At 49.6% G+C, this 21,506-nt stretch overlaps 1 protein-coding gene across 2 annotated transcripts in view; it reads left to right on the top strand.

Moving 5' to 3' along the window:
* The window catches only part of LOC140394444 (Golgi apparatus membrane protein TVP23 homolog A-like), a 78,800-nt gene that overhangs the window by 22,009 nt on the left and 35,285 nt on the right, over positions 1-21,506 (top strand). For both annotated transcript variants that reach the window (XM_072481716.1, XM_072481717.1), the window contains exon 3: positions 7,910-8,054. In XM_072481716.1, the coding sequence (XP_072337817.1) occupies positions 7,910-8,054 (145 nt within the window). The remainder of the gene's footprint in view (positions 1-7,909; positions 8,055-21,506) is intronic.

Here is a 21,506-nt window from a genome sequence, read left to right as displayed (position 1 = left end):
CCCCTAGTAATTGACCCCTCTACCCTGGGGAAAAGCCTCTGACTATCCACTCTGTCTATGCCCCTCATAATTTTGTAGACCTCTATCAGGTCTCCCCTCAACCTCCTTCGTTCCAGTGAGAACAAACCGAGTTTATTCAACCGCTCCTCATAGCTAATGCCCTCCATACCAGGCAACATTCTGGTAAATCTCTTCTGCACCCTCTCTAAAACCTCCACATCCTTCTGGTAGTGTGGCAACCAGAATTGAACACTATACTCCAAGTGTGGCCTAACTAAGGTTCTATACCGCTGAAACATGACTTGCCAATTCTTATACTCAATGCCCCGGCCAATGAAGGCAAGCATGCCGTATGCCTTCGTGACTACCTTCTCCACCTGTGTTGCCCCTTTCAATGACCTGTGGACCTGTACTCCTAGATCTCTTTGACTTTCAATACTCTTGAGGGATCTACCATTCACTGTATATTCCCTACCTGCATTAGACCTTCCAAAATGCATTACCTCACATTTGTCCGGATTAAACTCCATCTGCCATCTCTCCGCCCAAGTCTCCAAACAATCTAAATCCTGTTGTATCCTCTGACAGTCCTCATCGCTATCCGCAATTCCACCAACCTTTGTGTCGTCTGCAAACTTACTAATCAGTCCAGTTACATTTTCCTCCAAATCATTTCTATATACTACAAAGAGCAAAGGTCCCAGCACTGATCCCTGTGGAACACCACTGGTCACAGCCCTCCAATTAGAAAAGCATCCTTCCATTGCTACTCTCTGCCTTCTATGACCTAACTGCTTGACTGTGCTCATTCATTTTAATTACTCTGAATCTTGGCAGTAGTTCAGTTCATGTCACCACCATTCCTTGTTTTATTTTCCACATTTTTAATAAAAATAGCGATTGTAAAATCAGGATTCAGCTTCTACGCTGTAGCTTGTGAAACTTTTAGATTTGAGTCACTTCCGTCTAGTTACTTCCCCATGTAAGAAGGAACTGTGTTCACTGGAATATTTATAGCCAGTCCTAGCAACACACTTTGCCTCTCTTCAATTAGAATTAGCCTGTCTATTGGGGAATATAATTTTCACTGAGTGCATCAAACCTGTAATTGTGCATGTTGCCACAACATCGCGGCCTCCCTGAATTCTCTCCACCTGTTTCTAACCCCTCTAACCTGTTTCTGGAAAATTGCATGTGCGCCAATGTAAAGTAATCGTCAACCTAATGAGAATGAGTAATGACTAATCCAATAGCACACACACACACGTTTGAAATTACTTTTATGTCAAATAGTAACCGGCCAAAAATTAAACTCCCAACTGTCCCATCAACATGATTCAAGATAACCTTGCTGTTGTGTTTGCAAAAACACATGCTTTATGGACAAATCTCAGCACCTGTCCTCTAAATAATTAACTGGCTCAAAATAATTGCAGCTGACTTTACTTCCACTTTAACTGGTAATAATCAGCATTTATTGTTTATGTAACATTGTCTGGGTCCTGATTAGGTATGATGTCTACTCTCGCCCTGCAATGTTACTGAATTAGTGACCATCTAACCATTCTAATGAATGTTGTCTTGTGAACAGCATTTCATAGAATTTGCAGTACACAAGGAGGCCATTCAGCCCATCGAGTCTGAACCGGCCCTTGGAAAGAGCACCCTACTTTTAAAAAAAAATGATTCTCCTTTTTCACATTTTCTCCCACATTTACACCCATCAACAATAAACAATAGTCAGCAAGATATGTCAACCCGATAATAACAACGATCCCATCCGCCCACCAACCCCCAAACATCAGCCCACATGTTTACATAAACAAATGACAAAAAGAAATCAGGGATTATCCATAGTCACCCTTAATCTACACAGCCCCCCCCCCCACAAACTAATGTTCGATGTTATCCAGTTCTTGAAAGTGCATAATAAATAGTGCCCATGACTTGTAGAACCCCTCCGAGCATCCCCTCAGTTCGAACTTAACCTTCTCAAGGGTCAAGAATTCCAACAGGTCCCCCCGCCACGCCAGGGCACTGGGTGGAGAGGCTGCTCTCCATCCCAGCAGGATCCGCCTTCGGGCGATCAACGAGGCGAAGGCTATGATATCTGCCTCCGCACCCGTTTCCAACCCTGGCTGGTCTGACACCCTGAATATGGCCCCCTGGGGACCCGGGTCCAGTTTCACAAGCACCACCTTGGAAATTACCCTAAACACCTCCTTCCAGTACTCCCCTAGCTTTGGACAGGACCAAAACATATGAATGTGATTCGCGGGCCCCCCCACCCCTCCCCAACCCGCAACGCTCACACACATCCTCTACTCCTTCAAAAAATCGGCTCATCCTCGCCCTCGTGAGGTGCGCTCTATATACCACCTTCAGCTGTATCAGCCCCAACCTCGCACATGAGGTGGAGGCATTCACTCTCCGGAGAACCTCACACCAGACCCCCTCCTCTATAACCTCTCCCAACTCTTCCTCCCACTTTGCTTTGATCCCTTCCAGTGGTGCCTTATCCTCTTCCAGAATAGCTCCGTACACCGCTGACACTGCCCCCTCCTCCAGTCCCCTTGTCGTTAACACCTCCTCCAGCAATGTGGAGGCCTGTTCCTCTGGGAAGCTCTGTATCTCCTTCCTGGCAAAATCCCGAACCTGCATGTACCTAAACCCTTCTCCCTGCTCCAGCCCATACTTCGCTTCCAGCTCCCTCAATCCTGCAAACCGACACCGAAGAAACAAATCTTTTAGCGTCTTAATCCCCTTCTCTTCCCATTTCCGAAAACTTCCATCCCACCTCCCTGGCCCAAATCTGTGGTTCCCCCGAATCGGCATTTCCCTTGACCCTAAACCCAACCCGAATTGTTGGCGAAACTGCCTCCAGATTTTCAATGAAGCTATTATTACCGGACTCCCTGAATATTTTCCTGGAGCTATCGGGAGCAGCGCTGTTGCAAGTGCCTTCAGCCCCGACCCCCTGCACAAATTCTCCTCCATTCTGACCCACTGAGAATCCACCCCTCTGACCCAGCTCCGCACTTTCTCCACATTTGCCGCCCAGTAGTAGTACAACAAGTTCGGGAGACCCAAACCCCCTGCCTGCCTTCCCCTCTGTAGCAGCACCTTTCTCACTCTGGCCACCTTCCCTCCCCATATGAATGAGGTAATCCTTCCCTCAATCTCCCTGAAAAAAGACTTTGGCAGGAAAATCGGTAGGCATTGAAAAATAAACAGGAATCGTGGCAACACATTCATTTTAACCGCCTGTACCCGACCTGCCAGTGACAGAGGAAGACCGTCCCACCTTGCCAGATCGGCTTTCACTCTCCCCACCAAACTAGTGATGTTGTACCTGCGAAGCCTCCCCCACTCCCGGGCAACCTGCACCTCCAGATACCTAAAATGAGTCCCTGCTCTACGGAATGGCAGCCCCCCCACTCCTGCCCCCACCCCCGGCCGAGACAACACAAAGTACTCACTCTTGTCAAGGTTCAACTTGTACCCCGAGAAAGACCCAAATACCCGCAGCAGCTCCAATATTCCTCCTATCGACGCACTCGGCTCCGACACATACAGCAGCAAGTCGTCGGCATATAAGGACACCCTATGCTCTATCCCCCCCCGCACTATTCCTTTCCATGCTCCCGAACTTCTCAATGCGATGGCCAACGGCTCAATCGCAAGTGCAAACAGCAGGGGGGACATCGGACATTCCTGTCTCGTCCCACGGTGGAGAGAGAAATATCTCGAACTGATATTATTTGTGCGGACACTCGCCTTCGGTTCCTTATATAATAGCTTTACCTAGTTCACAAACCTTGGTCCAATCCCAAACCGCTCCAGCACTGCCATCAGGTACCCCCATTCTACCCGATCAAACACCTTCTCGGCGTCCAATGCCACAACTACCTCTGTTTCCTTTCCGCCGGTGCCATAACAACGTTCAGAACCCTGCTAATGTTCGAAAACAGCTGCCTCCCTTTCACTAACCCCGTCTGACCCTCCCCTATCACCTTCGGGAGGCACTCCTCCAGCCTACCCGCCAGTACCTTCGCCAACACTTTTACGTCCACACTCAGAAGTGATATGGGCCGATACGACCCACACTCCGTCGGATCCTTATCTTTTTTTAGTAACTGGGAAATCGATGCCTGCCCCAAGGTTTGCGGCAACACCCCCTTCCCTATCGCCTCCTCAAACATCCCCACCATCAGGGGTGCCAACCTATCCTTAAATTTTTTATAATATTCCACCGGAAACCCATCCGGCCCTGCCACCTTCCCCGACTGCATCCTCCCAATCGCATCCTTTATCACCTGCTCCACTATTGCTCCTTCTAATGTAGCCCTGTCCCCCTCCCCTAGCCTCGGGTACTCCAATCCATCAAGAAATTCCTGCATCTCACGGTCTCCTCCGAGTGGCTCTGACTTGTACAACCTCTCATAAAACTCCTCAAAAACCTTGTTAATCAGCACTGGGGCCACCACCAACATCCCTGCTCTATCCTTCACCTGAAGAATTTCCTTGCCGCTGCCTCCCTCCGGAGCTGACCTGCTAACATACCTGCCCCGTCTTATCTCCATGTTCATAAACTGCATCCCTTGCTCGTCTCAGTTGGCGCACCCCCTTCCTGGTGGACAGTCGGTCGAAGCTCGCCTGTAGTTCCTTCCTCTTTTCCAGCTTCGCCGGGTCCCCATCCTCTGCCAACCTCCTATCTACCTCCAACATCTCATCTATTACCCTCTGCCGCTCCAACCTCTCCTCCTTATCCACCCTGGCATTAAATGAAATGACCTCACCTCTCACCACCGCCTTTAGAGCCTCCCAGACGACTGCCTTCGACACCTCACCCGTACAATTGAAACCTACATATTCCTTAGTTATCTTTTCAATTTTCTCACAGAACACTTGGTTCCCCAAAAGCCCCACATCCATTTTTTGGGGAACACTTGGTTCCCCAAAAGCCCCACATCCAGTTTCCACCCCGGCCTCTGCGCTGCCCCCTTCTCCAGCACCATATCCACCCGATGTGGAGCGTGATCTGACACTGCAATTGCAAGGAGCACCCTACTTAAGCCCACACCTCCACCGTATCCCCGTAACCCAGTAACCCCGCCGAACCTTTTTGTTTTGGACACTTAAGGGCAATTTAGCATGGCCAGTCGACCTAACCTGCACACCTTTGGACTGTGGGAGGAAACTGGAGCACCCGGAGGAAACCCACGCAGACACGGGGAGAACGTGCAGACTCCGCACAGACAGTGACCCAAGCCGGGAATCGAACCTGGGACCCTGGAGCTGTGAAGCAACAGTGCTAACCACTGTGCTACCGAGCTGCCCATTTATTAGATTGAATCAGTTAATGAACAAAGCATAGATGGAAACTGCCCACATTGTCTGAAGAGTACTAAAGGTGTGATACACCCCTATAACAAAAGACACCGATGAATGTCACTGTCAGCATTTGTTTGCCTTTAACTCCGCTATACCAAATTCATAACCACTATGAAACATTTCAATTCCCTAGTATAACCCCTGCATTTCGTTGATAAAAATAGTCCCAAGCAATCTCAAAGTTAATGTGTTTCATGAGATTTCAAAGAAGCTGCAAATACCAGAAATCTGCAATTAAAAATAGAAAATCTGAAACTGTGCACTAATTTAGTCACTAATTCTAACGAGAAAAGACAAGTGTTTGGCGTTTTGGTGGAAAGTCGTTGACCTGAAACATTGACTTTGTTTCTTTCTCTTCAGTTTTTGAAAAATTCATTTACAGGATGTGGATGGCGCTGGTTAGATCAGCATTTGTTGCCCTTCCCCAGTTACCCTTCAGAAGGTAATGGTGAGCTGTCTTCTTGAACCGCTGCAGTCCCTGAGGTGTAGGTGCACCCTCTGAGCTGTTAGGGAGGCAATTCCAGGATTTGGCCCCAGCAACAGAGAAGGAATGGCGATATATTTCCAAGTCGGGGTAGTGAGTGGCTTGGAAGGGAACCCCCAGGTGGTGGGGTTCCCAGGTATCTGTTGCTCTTGTCCTTCTAGGTGGTAGTGGTCCTGGGTTTGGAAGGTGCTTTCTAAGGAACCTTGGCGAGTCATTGCAGTGCATATTGTAGATGGTGCACACGGCTGCCACTGTGCATCGATGGTGGAGGGTTTGAATGTTTGTGGAAGGAGGAGCAATCAAGCGGGCTGCTTTGTCCTGGATGGTGTAGACCTTCTTGAGTGTTGTTGGAGCTGCACTCATCCAGGCAAGTGGAGAGTATTCCATTACACTCCTGACTTGTGCCTAGTAGATGGTGGGCAGGCTTTGGGGGGTCAGGAGGCGAGTTACTCGCTGTAGGATTCCTAGCTTTTGACCTGCCCTGGTACCCACAGTATTAATATGGCTCGTACAGTTTAGTTCCTGGTCAATGGTAACCCCGAGGATGTTGATTGTGGGGGATTCAATGATGATAATGCTATTGAATGTCAAGGGATGATGGTTAGATCCTCTCTTGTAGGCGGTGGTCATTGCCTGGCACTTGTGTGTAACAGATGTAACTTCCCACTTGTCAGCTAAGCCTGGATATTGTCCAGCTCTTGCTGCATTTGGACATGACTCCTCAGGTAATGAAGCAGTCCGTAAATGGTGCTGAACTTTGTGCAGTCCTCTGCAAACATCCCCACTTTTGACCTTATGATGGAGTAGCTGAAGATAGTTGGGCCTAGGCCACTACCCTGAGGAACTCCTGCAGTAATGTCCTGGAGCTGAGATGATTGGCTTCCAACCACCACAACTATCTTCCTTTGTGCCAGGTATGACTCCAACTAGCGGAGAGTTCCCCCTGAATCCCATTGACTCCAGTTTTGCTAGGGCTCTTGATGCCATACTCGGTCAAATGCTGCCTTGATGTCAAGGGCAGTCACTCTAGCCTCACCTCTGGCATTCAGCCCTTTTGCCCATGTTCGAACCAAGGCAGTAATGAGGTCAGGAGCTGAGTGACCCTGGCGGAACCTAAATCGTGCGTCCGTGTGTAGGTTATTGCTGAGTAAGTGCCGCTTGATAACACTGTTGATGACTCCTTCCATCAGTTTGCTGATGATGGAGAGTAGACTGATAGGATGGTAATTGGCTGGGCTGGATTTGTCCTGTTTCTTGTGTACAGGACACACCGAGGCAATTTTCCACATTGCCGGGTAGGTGCCAGTGTTGTAGCTACTGGAACAGCTTGGCCAGGAGTTAGTGTGAGAAGGTGAGGGCATTGTTCAAACCAATCAGTTAGAGCAACAGTAGGTGAGTGTAGTTAGATACCTATTGATCTATTCTGTATTCGTAAGGGACAGGTGTCGAAACCAGTTTTAGTAGTGTCAACAAAATCATAACTTTTTGTTTAAGTAAAAGCTATACTGTGGTCTTTGTGGAACACTGTGCCAGCCATTCTAAATGAACAACACAAAGAACACTACAACCACCAAGCCACTGCTTCCCCTTAATGCTGCCATACCTGCTGAATAGTTCCAGTATTTTCTGTTTCTATTGTTATTGGAGTTTTGGTTGTGTAACTCTTTGGTCATTGTTTTGAGTTAGACACCAAAAGTATAACTAACCTGTCTTTTCCCTGGACAGCTGCTGATTAACCTGCTGTCTGTTACCAGCACTTTCTGTTTTGTTTCAGCCATTGTGTTTTTATTTTCATAATCATGTTGATAATGCTTAGGGAAAGTACCAACAATAATAAAAATCCTAATCCACATTAATAACATTGTGGGTACTCTTTGTGATGCCCTGTAATTTATAAGAGGTAGAATACAACCTATTTTGGAATAATAGTCCTATGCTGAATTATTGTGGTGAATATCGAGTGATTGCAGTATATTTGTTTATTCTATGGATCCTTGCTGTTAACCTCCTAATGTGTTGAATATTTTTCAGGCATCCACTCGCTACGTTTTTCCACCTGTTTTTCCGCATAAGTGCCATCATTACTTACCTCTTCTGTGACTGGTTCAGCAGGAGCTTTGTTGCCTGTTTTGTGACGATACTCCTCCTCCTGTCCTTTGACTTCTGGTCAGTAAAGGTAAGAACTGTGAACCTGCTGATTTTGGACTACTGTTTACATGCGAGGTCAGATGTGATCTGCAACTGCAGTAGATTTTAGTGTTTTATTTTTAAAGTCCTATGTTACTAGCCACATACCGAGGTGAATCATTAGGTACTGTAGCACAGGCAGTAATGTTCCTTGCTTCGATTTTTCTGTGCGGTTTCTGTTAGATAGGTTTTAGGTCAAAAGAATTGATGACCAGCTCTGGGCATTGTCTTTTGGGAGCTTATCTCTTGAGGGTAGAGGAATATGGAGAAGAACTGTGGCTCCTGTTGTACTCGAATATGGTCATCCTGGTTTTCTGATTAATATTACCATATTTTGTCAAAGTGCTGGGCTCACTGAAAATCGGCTTGTAGCTCTCCAGCTGCACAGACCAGTTTTCTCTCCAGATATTGAGCCTCTTCACAGAAAAGGAATGATTGGGTGTGATTTACGTCATTGCTCTTGCAGGGCGAGGACTGATGGAGCCGACACCTCAGTGATCTGGGAGCCAAATTTAAAGGGTGCCCTGATCAGGACAGAATCTGAGTGACCCCCAGCCCCCATCATGCAGGTAACGCCCCCCCCCCCACACCACACACACACACACACACACACACACACACACACACGCTGCAGAAGTATCTCCCGCATTTCCCAACCCTCAGTGTCCACCCCCGTAACTGCATGTTCCCCCACTCACTGGCCACCTTCCCTCTTTCCCCCCCCCCACCACACATAACTGGACTCCCCCCACCCCCCATGGGGCTCCCATGAGAACCTGTCATTGGCACTGCTCCAAGCACAGGATGCCACTGTGCCAGGATGCAGTGCCAGGGGACAGTGCTTGGGGGCAGTGGCATGGCCCTGGCATATCCTTGGTCCCCCCCCCGGGACTATACTTACCTCTTGTGGCCCTGGAGGCAATCCCCTCGACTGAATCGCGTTTTTCCAAACTTGTTATAAATCTCACGAACAGGACATCATGTCGGCAAGGAATGAATATTCAGTGAGGGGGCAGGGGGAAGCTGATCTCATTAATAATATTAAAACGTGGGACTTCCGGGTGCGGCGATGACTAGCTAAGTCGCACGTTTCGGCACCTCCCGTTTCAAGGGACTTTTGGGCTCTTATCGGGAGCCCCAACGGAAATTTTCAAAGGCTAAACCCAGTGTGAGGCGACATAGGAAGGAGTCCCCCCGGGTGTGGATGAAAAGAAATGATAGTAGTGGCCAGATTGTGGAGGATCCTCTGGAGTAGTGGCAGAGAAGGGAAGGGAGAAGCAAGATGGCGGCTGAGGGAGCCCAGTTGGTATGGGGCCTGGAACAGCAGGAGTTCCTCCGGCGATGTGTGGAGGAGCTCAAGAAGGAGGTGTTGGCGCCGATGCTGCAGGCGATTGAGGGACTGAAGGAGACGCAAAAGACCCAGGAGATGGAGCTCTGTGGAGTGAAGGCAAAAGCTGCCGAAAATGAGGACGAGATACAGGGCTTGGTGGTGAAGACGGAGACGCACGAGGCGCTACACAAGAGGTGTATGGAGAGATTGGAAGCCCTGGAAAATAGCTCGAGGAGGAAGAACTTAAGGATTTTGGGTCTTCCCGAAGGGGCAGAGGGAGCGGACGTTGGGGCGTACGTGAGCGTGATGCTCCATACCTTAATGGGAGCTGAGGCCCCGACGGGCCCCCTGGAAGTGGAGGGAGCGTACCGGGTCCTCGTGAGAAGACCAAAGGCAGGGGAAATACCGTGAGCAATAGTGGTGAGATTCCACCGCTACAAGGACAGGGAGATGGTCCTGAGATGGGCTAAGACGACACGGAGCAGCAGATGGGAGAACGCGGTGATCCGCGTCTACCAAGATTGGAGGGCGGAGGTGGCGAGAAGGAGGGCGAGTTTCAATCGGGCCAAGGCGGTGCTCCACAGGAAGAAAGTGAAATTCGGAATGTTGCAGCCGGCAAGACTGTGGGTTACACACCAGGGCAAACACCACTACTTCGAGACGGCAGAGGAGGCGTGGACATTCATTCAAGAGGAGAAGTTGGACTAGATTGGGGAAAGGATGTTTGGAATGAAGTAGCGAGGTGGTGGCAAGAAATTGTAAATCAGATGGGGGAATTTATTCCCCTCGAAGGAGGGGGACACGAAGAAATGTGGGCGCCGGTGGGGAGGGGGATGGGGAAGGAGAGCGGGAGCTGCGCCATTAGGGGCGGGGCCGAGAGGGAAGCGCGGGCTTTGTTCCCGCGATATGGAAATTGTGGCGGGAAAAGGGGGCGTAGGAACGAGGGAGCCTCACACGCAGGGAGGCTAAGGATAAACGGGGAAGCCGAGGTCAGCCAGAGTTTGCTGACTCCGGGGAGCAATACGGGGGGTGCAATCAAGCTAGAGCGGGATCTAGCGGGGGGGGGGGGGGGATTAACTGGGTTGCTGCTGATAAGGGGAAGGGGGAGCTGTGATGGGATGGTCGGGACGGGAGGGTGCTGTCTGGGGGACAAGCGGTTGCATGGGAACCGGGTGAGGAGCTGGTTTAAAAAAGGGGATGGCTAGTCGACGAGGGGGGGGGGCTAAAGAGCCCCCCAACCCGGTTGATCACGTGGATCGTGAGAGGGTTGAACGGGCCGATTAAGAGGGCAAGGGTATTTGCGCACCTAAAGAAGCTAAAGGCAGACGTGGTTATGCTTCCGGAGACGCACCTGAAACTGGCGGATCAGGTCAGATTAAGCAAAGGATGGGTGGGACAGGTATTCCACTCGGGCTTGGATGCGAAAAATAGAGGGGTGGCAATACTGGTGGGGAAACGGGTATCGTTTGAGGTGAAGACCATTGTGGCGGACAGTGGCGGTAGGTACGTGATGGTGAGTGGCAGATTGCAAAGTGAGGCGGTGGTGCTGGTGAACGTATATGCCCCGAACTGGGATGATGCGAACTTTATGAAGCGTATGTTGGGGCGCATCCCGGACCTGGAGATGGGAAAGTTGGTAATGGGGGGTGACTTCAACACGGTGCTGGACCCAGGGCTGGACCAGTCCAGATCTAGGACCGGGAGGAGGCCGGCAGCGGCCAAGATGCTTAAGGGCTTTATGGAGCAGATGGGAGGAGTGGATCCCTGGAGATTTACTAGACCGAGGAGTAAAGAGTTTTCCTTCTTCTCCCACGTCCATAGAGTGTACTCCCGGATAGATTTCTTTGTCCTGGGAAGGGCGCTGATCCCGAAGGTGGCAGGAGCGGAGTACTCGGCTATAGCCATTTCAGATCATGCCCCACATTGGGTAGATCTGGAACTAGGGGAGGAAAAGGAGCAACGCCCACTTTGGAGATTGGACATGGGACTGTTGGCGGACGAGGGGGTATGTGTTGAAAGATACCTAGAGGTCAATGATGACAGAGAGGTCCAGGTGGGAGTAGTCTGAGAGGCGCTGAAGGCGGTGGTGAGAGGGGAGCTGATTTCCATAAGGGCCCATAAGGGGAAACAAGAGGGTAAAGAAAGGGAGAGACTGATTGGGGCGATTCTGAGGGTGGATAGGCAATATGCGGAGGCTCCGGACGAAGGGCTACACAGGGAAAGACGGAGACTACACACGGACTTTGACTTGTTGACCACGGGTAAGGCGGAGACGCAGTGGAGGAAGGCACAGGGAGTACAGTACGAATACGGAGAGAAGGCGAGCCGACTGCTGGCCCAACAACTTAGGAAGAGGGGGGCGGCGAGAGAGATCGGAGAAGTTAGAGACGAGGAGGGAAGGATGGAACAGAGGGCGGAGAGGGTGAACGGGGTGTTTAAGGTATTCTACGAGAGGTTGTATAAGGCCCAACCCCCGGAAGGGAAAGAGGGAATGATGCATTTCCTAGACCAGTTGGAGTTCCCGAAGGTTGAGGAGCAGGAGAGGACAAGACTGGGAGCGCAGATTGAGGTAGAGGAGGTGGTAAAAGGAATCGGGAACATGCAGGCAGGGAAGGCCCGGGACCAGATGGGTTCCCGGTGGAATTCTATAGGAAATATGTGGACCTGCTGGCCCCACTCTTGACGAGAACCTTCAATGAGGCTAAGGAAAGGGGACACTACCCCCGACCATGTCGGAGGCGACGATATCACTGATCCTGAAAAGAGACAAAGACCCGCTGCAGTGCGGGTCATACAGGCCCATCTCCCTCCTGAACGTAGATGCCAAGTTATTGGCCAAAGTGATGGCGACAAGGATAGAGGACTGTATCCCTGGAGTGGTGCATTGTGACCAAACAGGATTTGTTAAAGGGAGGCAATTGAATACCCCCACCGGAGGGGGAGGCGGAGATAGTGGTGGCTATGGATGCAGAGAAGGCATTTGATAGAGTGGAGTGGGACTACTTGTGGGAGGTACTGAAGAGATTTGGATTTGGAGAGGGGTTCATTAGATGGGTTCGGCTCCTAAACGGGGCCCCGGTGGCAAGTGTGATTACGAACAGGCAACGATCCGACTACATCCGACTATATAGGGGCACAAGACAGGGGTGCCCCCTTTCCCCATTGCTGTTTGCGTTGGCAATTGAGCCATTGGCCATAGCGTGGCCATTGTGTGGGCCGGAAAGACCCCAAGGGTAAAGAGGGGGTTCCTGCAGCGCAGTAGAGATAGAGGGGGATTGGCACTGCCGAGTCTGAGTGATTATTATTGGGCCGCTAACGTGTCTATGATATGTAAGTGTATGAGGGAAGAAGAAGGAGCGGCGTGGAAAAGGCTGGAGATGGCGTCCTGTAGGGGAACTAGCTTAAAAGCACTGGCAACGGCGCCGCTGCCGTTTTCCCCGAAAAGGTACACCACAAACCCAGCGGTGGTGGCGACTCTAAAGATTTGGGGGCAGTGGAGACGACATAGGGGAGTGACGGGGGCCTCAGTGTGGTCCCCGATCAGGAACAACCACAGGTTCGTCCCGGGAAGGATAGACGGGGGATTTCAATCTTGGCAGCGAGCAGGAATTGCGCAACTGAAGGACTTGTTCTTGGACGGGACGTTCGCGAGTCTGGGAGCCACCTGGGAATGCATTTCGTTATGTGCAAGTGAGGGCATTTGTGAGGCAACAGATGAGGGAATTTCCGCAGCTCCCGGCGCAAGGGATCCAGGACAGAGTGATTTCGGGGGCATGGGTGGGTGATGGTAAGGTGTCCGATATATACAGGGAAATGAGAGACGAGGGGGAGATGATGATAGAGGAACTGAAAGGAAAATGGGAGGAGGAGCTGGGGGAAGAGATTGAGGAAGGGCTGTGGGCAGATGCCCTAAGTAGGGTAAATTCCTCGTCCTCGTGTGCCAGGCTCAGCCTGATCCAATTCAAGGTACTACACAGTGCGCATATGACGGGAGCAAGATTGAGCAGGTTTTTTGGGGTGGAGGATAGGTGCGGGAGGTGCGCGGGAAACCCTGCGAACCACACCCACATGTTTTGGTCATGTCCGGTATTGCACGGGTTCTGGGTGGGTGTGGCAAAAGTGATTTCAAAGGTGGTGGGGGTCCGGGTCGAACCAAACTGGGGGTTGGCTATATTCGGGGTTGCAGATGAGCCGGGAGTGCAGGAGGCGAGAGAGGCCGATGTTCTGGCCTTTGCATCCCTAGTAGCCCGGCGAAGGATTCTACTTATGTGGAAAGAAGCTAAACCCCCGGGCGTGGAGGCCTGGATAAACGATATGGCAGGGTTTATAAAATTGGAGCGGATAAAGTATGCACTAAGAGGTTTGGCTCAGGGGTTCACCAGGCGGTGGCAACCGTTCCTCGACTATCTCGCAGAGCGATAAGGAGAAATAGGAAAGACAACAGCAGCAACCCAGGGGGGAGGAGGGGGGAGGGGGCATTCGGGTCTTTGGGTTTTTTTTGTGTGTTGTTACATATTTGTTGTTCATAGTTATCTTCTCAATGTTACTATTTCTTTTCGTTTATTTGTGTTGGCACTTGTCGTTAGTTAATATATTATTTTTAAAACGATCAATGTATATATTGTTACAAAGTTGTAAAAATGGAAAATTCTTGGTTGATCGAAAAACTTTAATAAAATATATATATTTTTAAAATAATAGTATTAAAACGTAGTTACATGTATTACAAAGAGATTCTGCCCTTTGCAGGGGTTAGAAATGGGAAAACATAGGGCTGGATTCTCCGCACCCCGACGCTGAAATCGTGTTCGGCGACGGGGTGGAGAATCCGTTTTCGCGCACGATATCGGGAGCGGCGCCGGTTCTTCAATTCTCCGCCCCCTGGAAATCTGCCATGCCGATTATCCACCGCCTCAAGCCGTTGCCTGAGGCTCGCCCCACGATGCTCCGTCCCCGACTGACCGAATTCCCGACGGCGCGGACCTCTCATGGTCCCACCGTCCAGGACCCTCGCGTGGCGGCTGCGAACTCAGTCCGGGTCTGCCACAGACAGGGAGGGCCGATTGCCGGGCAGCGAGGGCTTCATTCGCGGCTGGGGGCAATGTGTGCGGGCGGTCCGGCGCGTGGAAACAACCAATGCGGGGCACTATTTTGCCGGTCCAGGTCCGCAGGCTGAGTCCGCCATGGAGCACGGCGCAGCCGCTGGAGGCCGCCACCTGCGCATGTGCGGCCTCTGACCCGGAAGTGCTGGGGGCTGTATCGGCAGCTGGAGCTGCGAGTTCAGTGACGGCTGCCTGCTAGCCCCGAGCAAAACGGGGAATCTGTGGCCTTTTAACGCCAGTTTTCCTGGTGTAAAAGACCACGGGTTTCTCGACGGCGTGGGGACTTAGTCCCAAAAACGGAGAAGCCACTGCCAGCCAGAGCATGACGTATGACGCACAGGCGGCCTGCCGGCGGGGGGACCATGTCGAGTGATTTCTATCTGCGGTATTATGTGGGGCACAAGGGCAAGTTTGGCCACGAGTTTCTAGAGTTCGAGTTCAGGCAGGACGGTAAACTCAGATATGCAAATAACAGCAATTACAAAAATGACGTAATGATTAGGAAGGAGGCATATGTCCATAAAAGTGTTATGGAAGAAAAACGGAGAAGCCAGCCCGTGATCTCTGGAGAGAATCGTGTTCCCCAATTCTCTCTGGATTTTGCACCCACGTCGCCATTCTCTCGCAGGGTGAATATAGGCTAAAAGTCACCCCCAGGGTGTTCCTTTAATTTTGTAACTTCCCCATAGTTTTGCTGCCAATGACATACCTAATAATACTCTAGCTTTTGTTTCCCCATTGTTGCCGCAAAATTTGCTTTCCGTTGTCCAAACATGACTTAGAATATTCAACCTCGTTATCATTTCGAGCAGAAAGTTCCAGAAGTAGCAACGCAATTCCGGGAACAATTCCTGGTCTCGGTGCCCAGACGCCACACCCAAAACAGTGTAAATATGGAGGAAAACATTGACCCTTGTGCTTTATTAACATGGCTGTGTTTGTGTCGACATGTGGTGAGAGGTTTGCCGGGACTTGGCCATTTACCAGATGATGGTTCCTTCCTTGATGGCATTATATTTTTTGAGGGATGCAAAATTGAGAAGTTATTCTTCATGTAACAAGTTCACCACCTATTGGCCAAGCAGTAAATTACACTGCTCGGTGTAATTTAGACTCTGCACCCAAAAACAATTTTACAATCTCCTTAAACGCTTGAATAAGCAGACAAATGGGATGTAAAATTCTTCTTTAATAAATTATGCCTTTAATTTCCTTTAATACCCTGTCAAGAAAATCCACATTTTCAGAAAACACATAATTCAAAACTGTGTTCCAAAAATTTTGTTGGAGACCTTTTCATTGGGGAGAAAATGGAAATAGCTCCATAAATATTTCCTGTGGGCAACACAAGGGAATTGAAATAAATGTGTGATAACAGGTGGGAATTATTTCCAATTCACAAAATCTGATAGTATTTTGAATCTGTCAAGATGTGTGGATTACTCCATGTAATTAAAATTTCCTGTATCTATCCTAAAAGAAATATACAAAATCCTCTGTTGCACCTTGTCACATTCATCAGGAGTATTAAAGGACCTCACTTGCTTTGAAGTGCAGTGACTTTTTAAAAAATAAATTTAGAGTCCCCAATTCATTTTTTCCAATTAAGGGGCAATTTAGCGTGGCCAATCCACCGAGCCTGCGCATCTTTGGGTTGTGGGGGCGAAACCCACGCAAACACAGGGAGAATGTGCAAACTCCACACGGACAGTGACCCAGAGCCCGGATCGAACCTGGGACCTCGGCGCCGTGAGGCAGCAGGGCTAACCCACTGCGCCACCGTGCTGCCACTGCAGTGACTTTTTTTAATGCGATCATGGGATGTGGGCTTTGCTGCCCGGGCCAGCATTTATTACCATCTCTAATTACCCTTGAGGAGGTGCTGGTGAGCTGTCTTCTTGAACTTCTGCAGTCACTGGGGTGTAGGTACGCCTGCAGTGCTTTAGGGAGGGAGTACCAGGATTTTGCCCCAGCGACAATGAAGGAACGGCGATATATTTCCAAGTCAGGATGGTGAGTGACTTGGGGGGGGGGGGGGGGGGGAACTTCCAGGTGGTGGGGTTCCCATGTGTCTGCTGTCCTTATTCTTCGAGATACTAGCAGTCGTGGATTTAAAAGGTACAGTCACAAGAGCCTTGGTCAGTTCCTGCAGTGCATCTTGTAGGTGGTACACACGGCTGATACTGTGCATTGGTGGTGGGGGAAGTGAATGTTTGTGAATGGGATACCAACCAAGCTAGGATGGTGTTGAGCTTCTTGTGTGTTGTTAGAGCTGCATTCATCCAGGCAAGTGGAGAGAATTCCACCTGACTTGTGTGGATGGTGGACAGGCTTTGGCGAGTCTGGCGGTGGGTTACTCACCACAGGATTCCTAGCCTCTGACCTGCTCTTGAAGCCATAGTATTTCTTTGGCTACTGGTTGGAGAGCCTATGATTCAGGGGCATTGTTGAAAAATTAGATCCAGACATTTCAACATTGAAACTAGGAAACATGTCTCAACAAAAGATGGTAGACGTTTGGAATATGTTTCTGTAAATGGCAATCGGTTATTAATTTTAAACCTAAGTTTTTAAGGAGTATGTAACAAAGGCGGGCATCCTAGAATGGTGGAACAAGCTACAGGGATAAATGGTCTCCTAATTCCTATGTTCTAACTTCAACTAATTTGTAATTTCAAAAAATGGAAGAACTATGGGTGGAGTCGTCTGGCCATGCCAGCTGCCGGAATCGTGGTGGGCAGGGGCATTGTACTTCGCAGGAAGAAAAAAAATTGATTTGCCAGCAGTTGGATAACTGAATTTTGTTCTCCCGACTTTCAAGATGGGCTAAAGGCAGGTCAAGTTTCCCAACTAACAATGTTGGGAAGCTCATCTCCAGCATGCTCATTAAAAGGAATTAAGTTCGCCCTCCAAATAAAGGTCGCCACTAGCGAGAATTTAGAACGTTCAGTTTTATGACTGTAGTGGTGTGCACATGGTGAGCTTCACCTCTTCCATCACTTTGAGGTCAGTAGATGCTGATTTTGCCTGCCTTGGGACCTCCTATAACTTCACTCTTATTGAGCGCTGGAAGCAAAAGCTGTGCTAAGGCTGGCCACACGAGGCAGGTGAAGAGGCAGGGGAAAGAGTGTCCGGGGAAGGGGCAGGGAAAGAGTGTTTTAAAGGGTGGGGTTGGTGATGTTGATGGTGGGGTTCTTTGGGGGTAAACTCAGGGTACCATTGATAGGACGTACCATTTACAGTCAGGGGGGGGCAGTTGGATGTTGTAATGTGGCGGGTTCAGGGTGAGAGTTTGGTAGGTGAAGGTCTCACGGGGTGGGTCACAGAGAGGGACTAGACAAGCTTGGGTAGCAGGAGGGGGCAGGGTCCGGATGGGCTTAGGGATGGTAATGGATGGTGATTCTGAGGGAAGAAAAGGCATGTGGAGATGGATTGTGATAGGTTCCTGCATAAAGCGGGGAGAGTCAAGGGTGCAGAGGTGTTATGGACCAGGGTTTAGAGAACCCCAAACTGTATCATGGAGTTAACCTGACCCACAACTTTTAATAGATTGTGGTATGGGGAGCACACCGGCCCACTCTACAGGTGTGGTACAGCAGAAATGGAAAAGTTTTTAAAAGCAAAACAATGTTTATTCTATTAACTCATGTTAACCTTTTTAAAACATACAGTGAACATCTTAGCAACCATCAATTCAAATACAACCCCCAAAGAATACAACACTAAGTAATCCTTAAGCTGTCCTTTTAACATCCATAAGACTTTTAAAAAACTTTTAACACAGAAGCACATCAGGTTTAAATTCACTACTGTGAACAGTTATTAGTTTTAAATCACCAAAGGATCGATTTACAGTCTTTAGATTACAGAGAGAGACTCTAATACACCTTCTGGCTGTGACTGCAGCTATCCAGCTCTGAAAACGAAACTAAAACACACCCTGCAGCAAACAGCCTAAAACAAAAGTAAAAAGCGGACAGACAGCCCAGCTCCACCCACTCTCTGACATCACTGCAGTAATAAACACCCATTTCTTAAAGATACTCTCACTGCAGATATTTATATACACACCCATTTATAAACACCCATTTCTAAAAGGTACTCTCCCATGACAGAGGGGTAAGCAATGCTGATATTTTTCAAACATAATGGGGGAAAAGTTGATGGGCGTCAGTGGAGGGTCGAAGATGGTAGACCAAGTCTGTAAGGTGATTCGCACCGTTTTTCAAATCTAACCTTGACCACACAGTTAATCCATCAATGAGATCTCTAAAGGGGGAGAAGGGTCTTTTAGGGTGGATGAAGTTCAATGTTCATAAGTTGCAAACTTAAGGCACACTCCAATCATAATGGAGAAGCTGGTGCATTATCTCCATTGTGTTCCCTTCTCTGGCCCACATGACAACAGGTTTATTCCTGACTCAGTGGCCTCATAAATTGGAGATACCAGCAGTTCTGGAGCTGCCATTCATTCTGTGCCATTTGCCATTGGCTGCAGTCACATCCAGGGATAGGAAGTGGATGCCTCCAAGAGGCTGATGGACAGCAGCCAATTCATAACTCACAACTCCAAACCTCCATTCTGCCAGGTGAATGGCCATGGCTGCCAAAGACTGGTGGTTGCAAAGGCATTGGTTTCTCTACAATTTTGAGGGAGGTAAGTGGGATAGCGCCAGAGGAAGCTTCTTGCATTTAGCTCTCATCACCCTAGCCAAAGAGAAATATCTCCATTCGCAGTCATGTATGTACTGGAGAAAAATCCATCTCTGGTCCTCCAAGATGTCCTTCGCCTGGAAGGGTTAGGGTGAGGATGCCATGTCTAGACAGAGGTCAAGCAGAGCACTTGCAATGGCCTGCTGACTTTGCGATAGAGGGAAACCTATATGTAAAGGAAATGCTCACTAAATGTTAGAGTTGTATCTATTAAACCTCAGATACTTTTGACCAGTTCACTTATTCAACCTTTACCTAGGTATCTTTAATAACGAGGAGAACAAACCACAAACACAAGTTTAAATTCAACAATATTTATTTAACACAATTAACCCGTAAGTTACCCACAAGTATACTCGAGGTACCCAGCATCAGTGTATACTACCCACAAAGATGGCTTGGTAGGCAATGGATTTGATCACTGTGTTCTTCGGGTCCGTCTTTATGACGGTCTTCCTTTCTTCCTTGTCTTGTTTGGTCTTCTCTGGCCGTATCTGGTCTGATCAAGGTTACCTCCCACGCCGAGTCTTCGCTCCTGGTGTGCCTCGGGTGCCTGTTTTTATCCCCCTTCCTTTGTGCCCTTTTGTCATTTCCTCGGGCTTTCTGCCATTGATGCATCAGAAGGGGGGGGGGGGGTCTCAGCACCCAATGATCCAGTTGATGACCGTTTGACAGGACAGTAGAGCCCGCCCGAGGGATCCCATCTCTGGTGGTGTGGGCTGCACATAACCTGTTCCCGTATAAGGTAACTGCAGAAATTTTGGGTGACAGAAAGTCTGGCCCGATCTGGGTTACTGACAATAGACCTGTGCATGTCAATAGGGTGCGATGGTCTCCTGATGGGCGATTGACAGGGCAGGTCCAGACATGTTCGGGCAGCTTGACTGTTGGTTGTGTATTCAAATTTGGCCAGTTCGAATTCACATTGAGCTGTGTGCTGGAGTGGCTGTGGCTTGTTTTAAAGTGCCCCAATTCTTTAATTTAAAATGGCCAATTTTAGTGAAGTCTGAAAGCTAGGCCCTGGTAGGTCACCACATTAGTGTGTCCACTGAGGTGCTGCTTATGCAGGTTGCAGGCAACCGTGGCTTTGTAATGGCTCACATCCACACGAGAAGGAGGGCCCATTGCAGGTTGGCACAGGGCCAGGAGGAGCAAAGGCCTGAGTCACAAGTGGCAGCAAGTCTTCTAGAAGGTCAAAATCCTGGTAAACAGGATCCACTGCAAGGCGAGCAATGGTCCAAACATGGGTGCAATGCCGGCGAAGTTCATGTCTAGTGAAGAGCAAAAGACAATGCCTGAGACGCCCTCATATATCCTGGAATGTCACATCTGCCAGCTTCTTTGGATGAGTAATTCAGAAGTCCTGGCCTGCAGCGAGTGACTTTTTGGATGCCCTTTAAATATGGCGCCGGGACTTTGGACCCCACGAGATAACAACAGGGTTGGCTACCTCCTCCCTGCCCCATCACAAGAGTTGCGAGCTTCTCGCAGCTGCATAACGAATGAGCTGAACAGCGGAAGATTGTGCATGTTCAGCCATCCCGCCACCTAGCGGGAATCACGCTGATGCCCCGCACCAGACTTGGATGCCAGAGTGGAAGATTCTGCCCACTTTCTTGCTGTCAGTGCAGTTTCTGGAGTCTATAAAGATGTACGGTGCGATATTCCTTCCCTGTTGCATCCGGCGCACCTCCCACTATTCCCAGACAACAGTGGGAGAGCCCTTTAATGGGGTTCTCGCCAGGCGCCAAATGATGTGCAATGCGGCACTGGTTCACACCCAGCAAAGGTATTTAAAGACAATTAAACATGCATTTCCAGGTTTTAGCCGAAGTCTCCCAGCTCCCGGGATTCTCTGGCCCAGCAGGAATCACTACTGGTGTCCGTCAACAGAGACCAGACGTGATCACCACGCTGAGGGGAGCTCAGAGGCCATTAGAGTCCCTGGGTGTCGGGGACAGATCACTGCCCCCTAGCACTTGGCACTACCAAGGTGCAAAATGGGTTGCCGGGGGCACTAACAAAGGGTGGGGCCTGAGGGAGGATATGGCCAAGAAAAAGAGGAGGGATGAAGGGGAGGTGGGGGGCCTGAAGGGGAGGTGGGGGGCCTGAAGGGGAGGCGGGGGCCTGAAAGGAAGGCAGGGGCCTTTGACGACCCAATAATGGGGTGTTGGTCATTGGGGAGAGGGTCTTCGCCCTTGTGTTTGGGGGCGGGGGTAGGCTGGAGATCGGGCGCCTTTGAAAAATGGCACCCCGACCTCTGAGGAGCCGGCATGGCCAGTGTCTTTAGGTCCTG

Source organism: Scyliorhinus torazame, chromosome 17, assembly GCF_047496885.1.
Source record: "Scyliorhinus torazame isolate Kashiwa2021f chromosome 17, sScyTor2.1, whole genome shotgun sequence".
NCBI classification, from domain to species: domain Eukaryota; kingdom Metazoa; phylum Chordata; class Chondrichthyes; order Carcharhiniformes; family Scyliorhinidae; genus Scyliorhinus; species Scyliorhinus torazame.
This window is presented reverse-complemented; position numbering and strand designations above follow the sequence as displayed.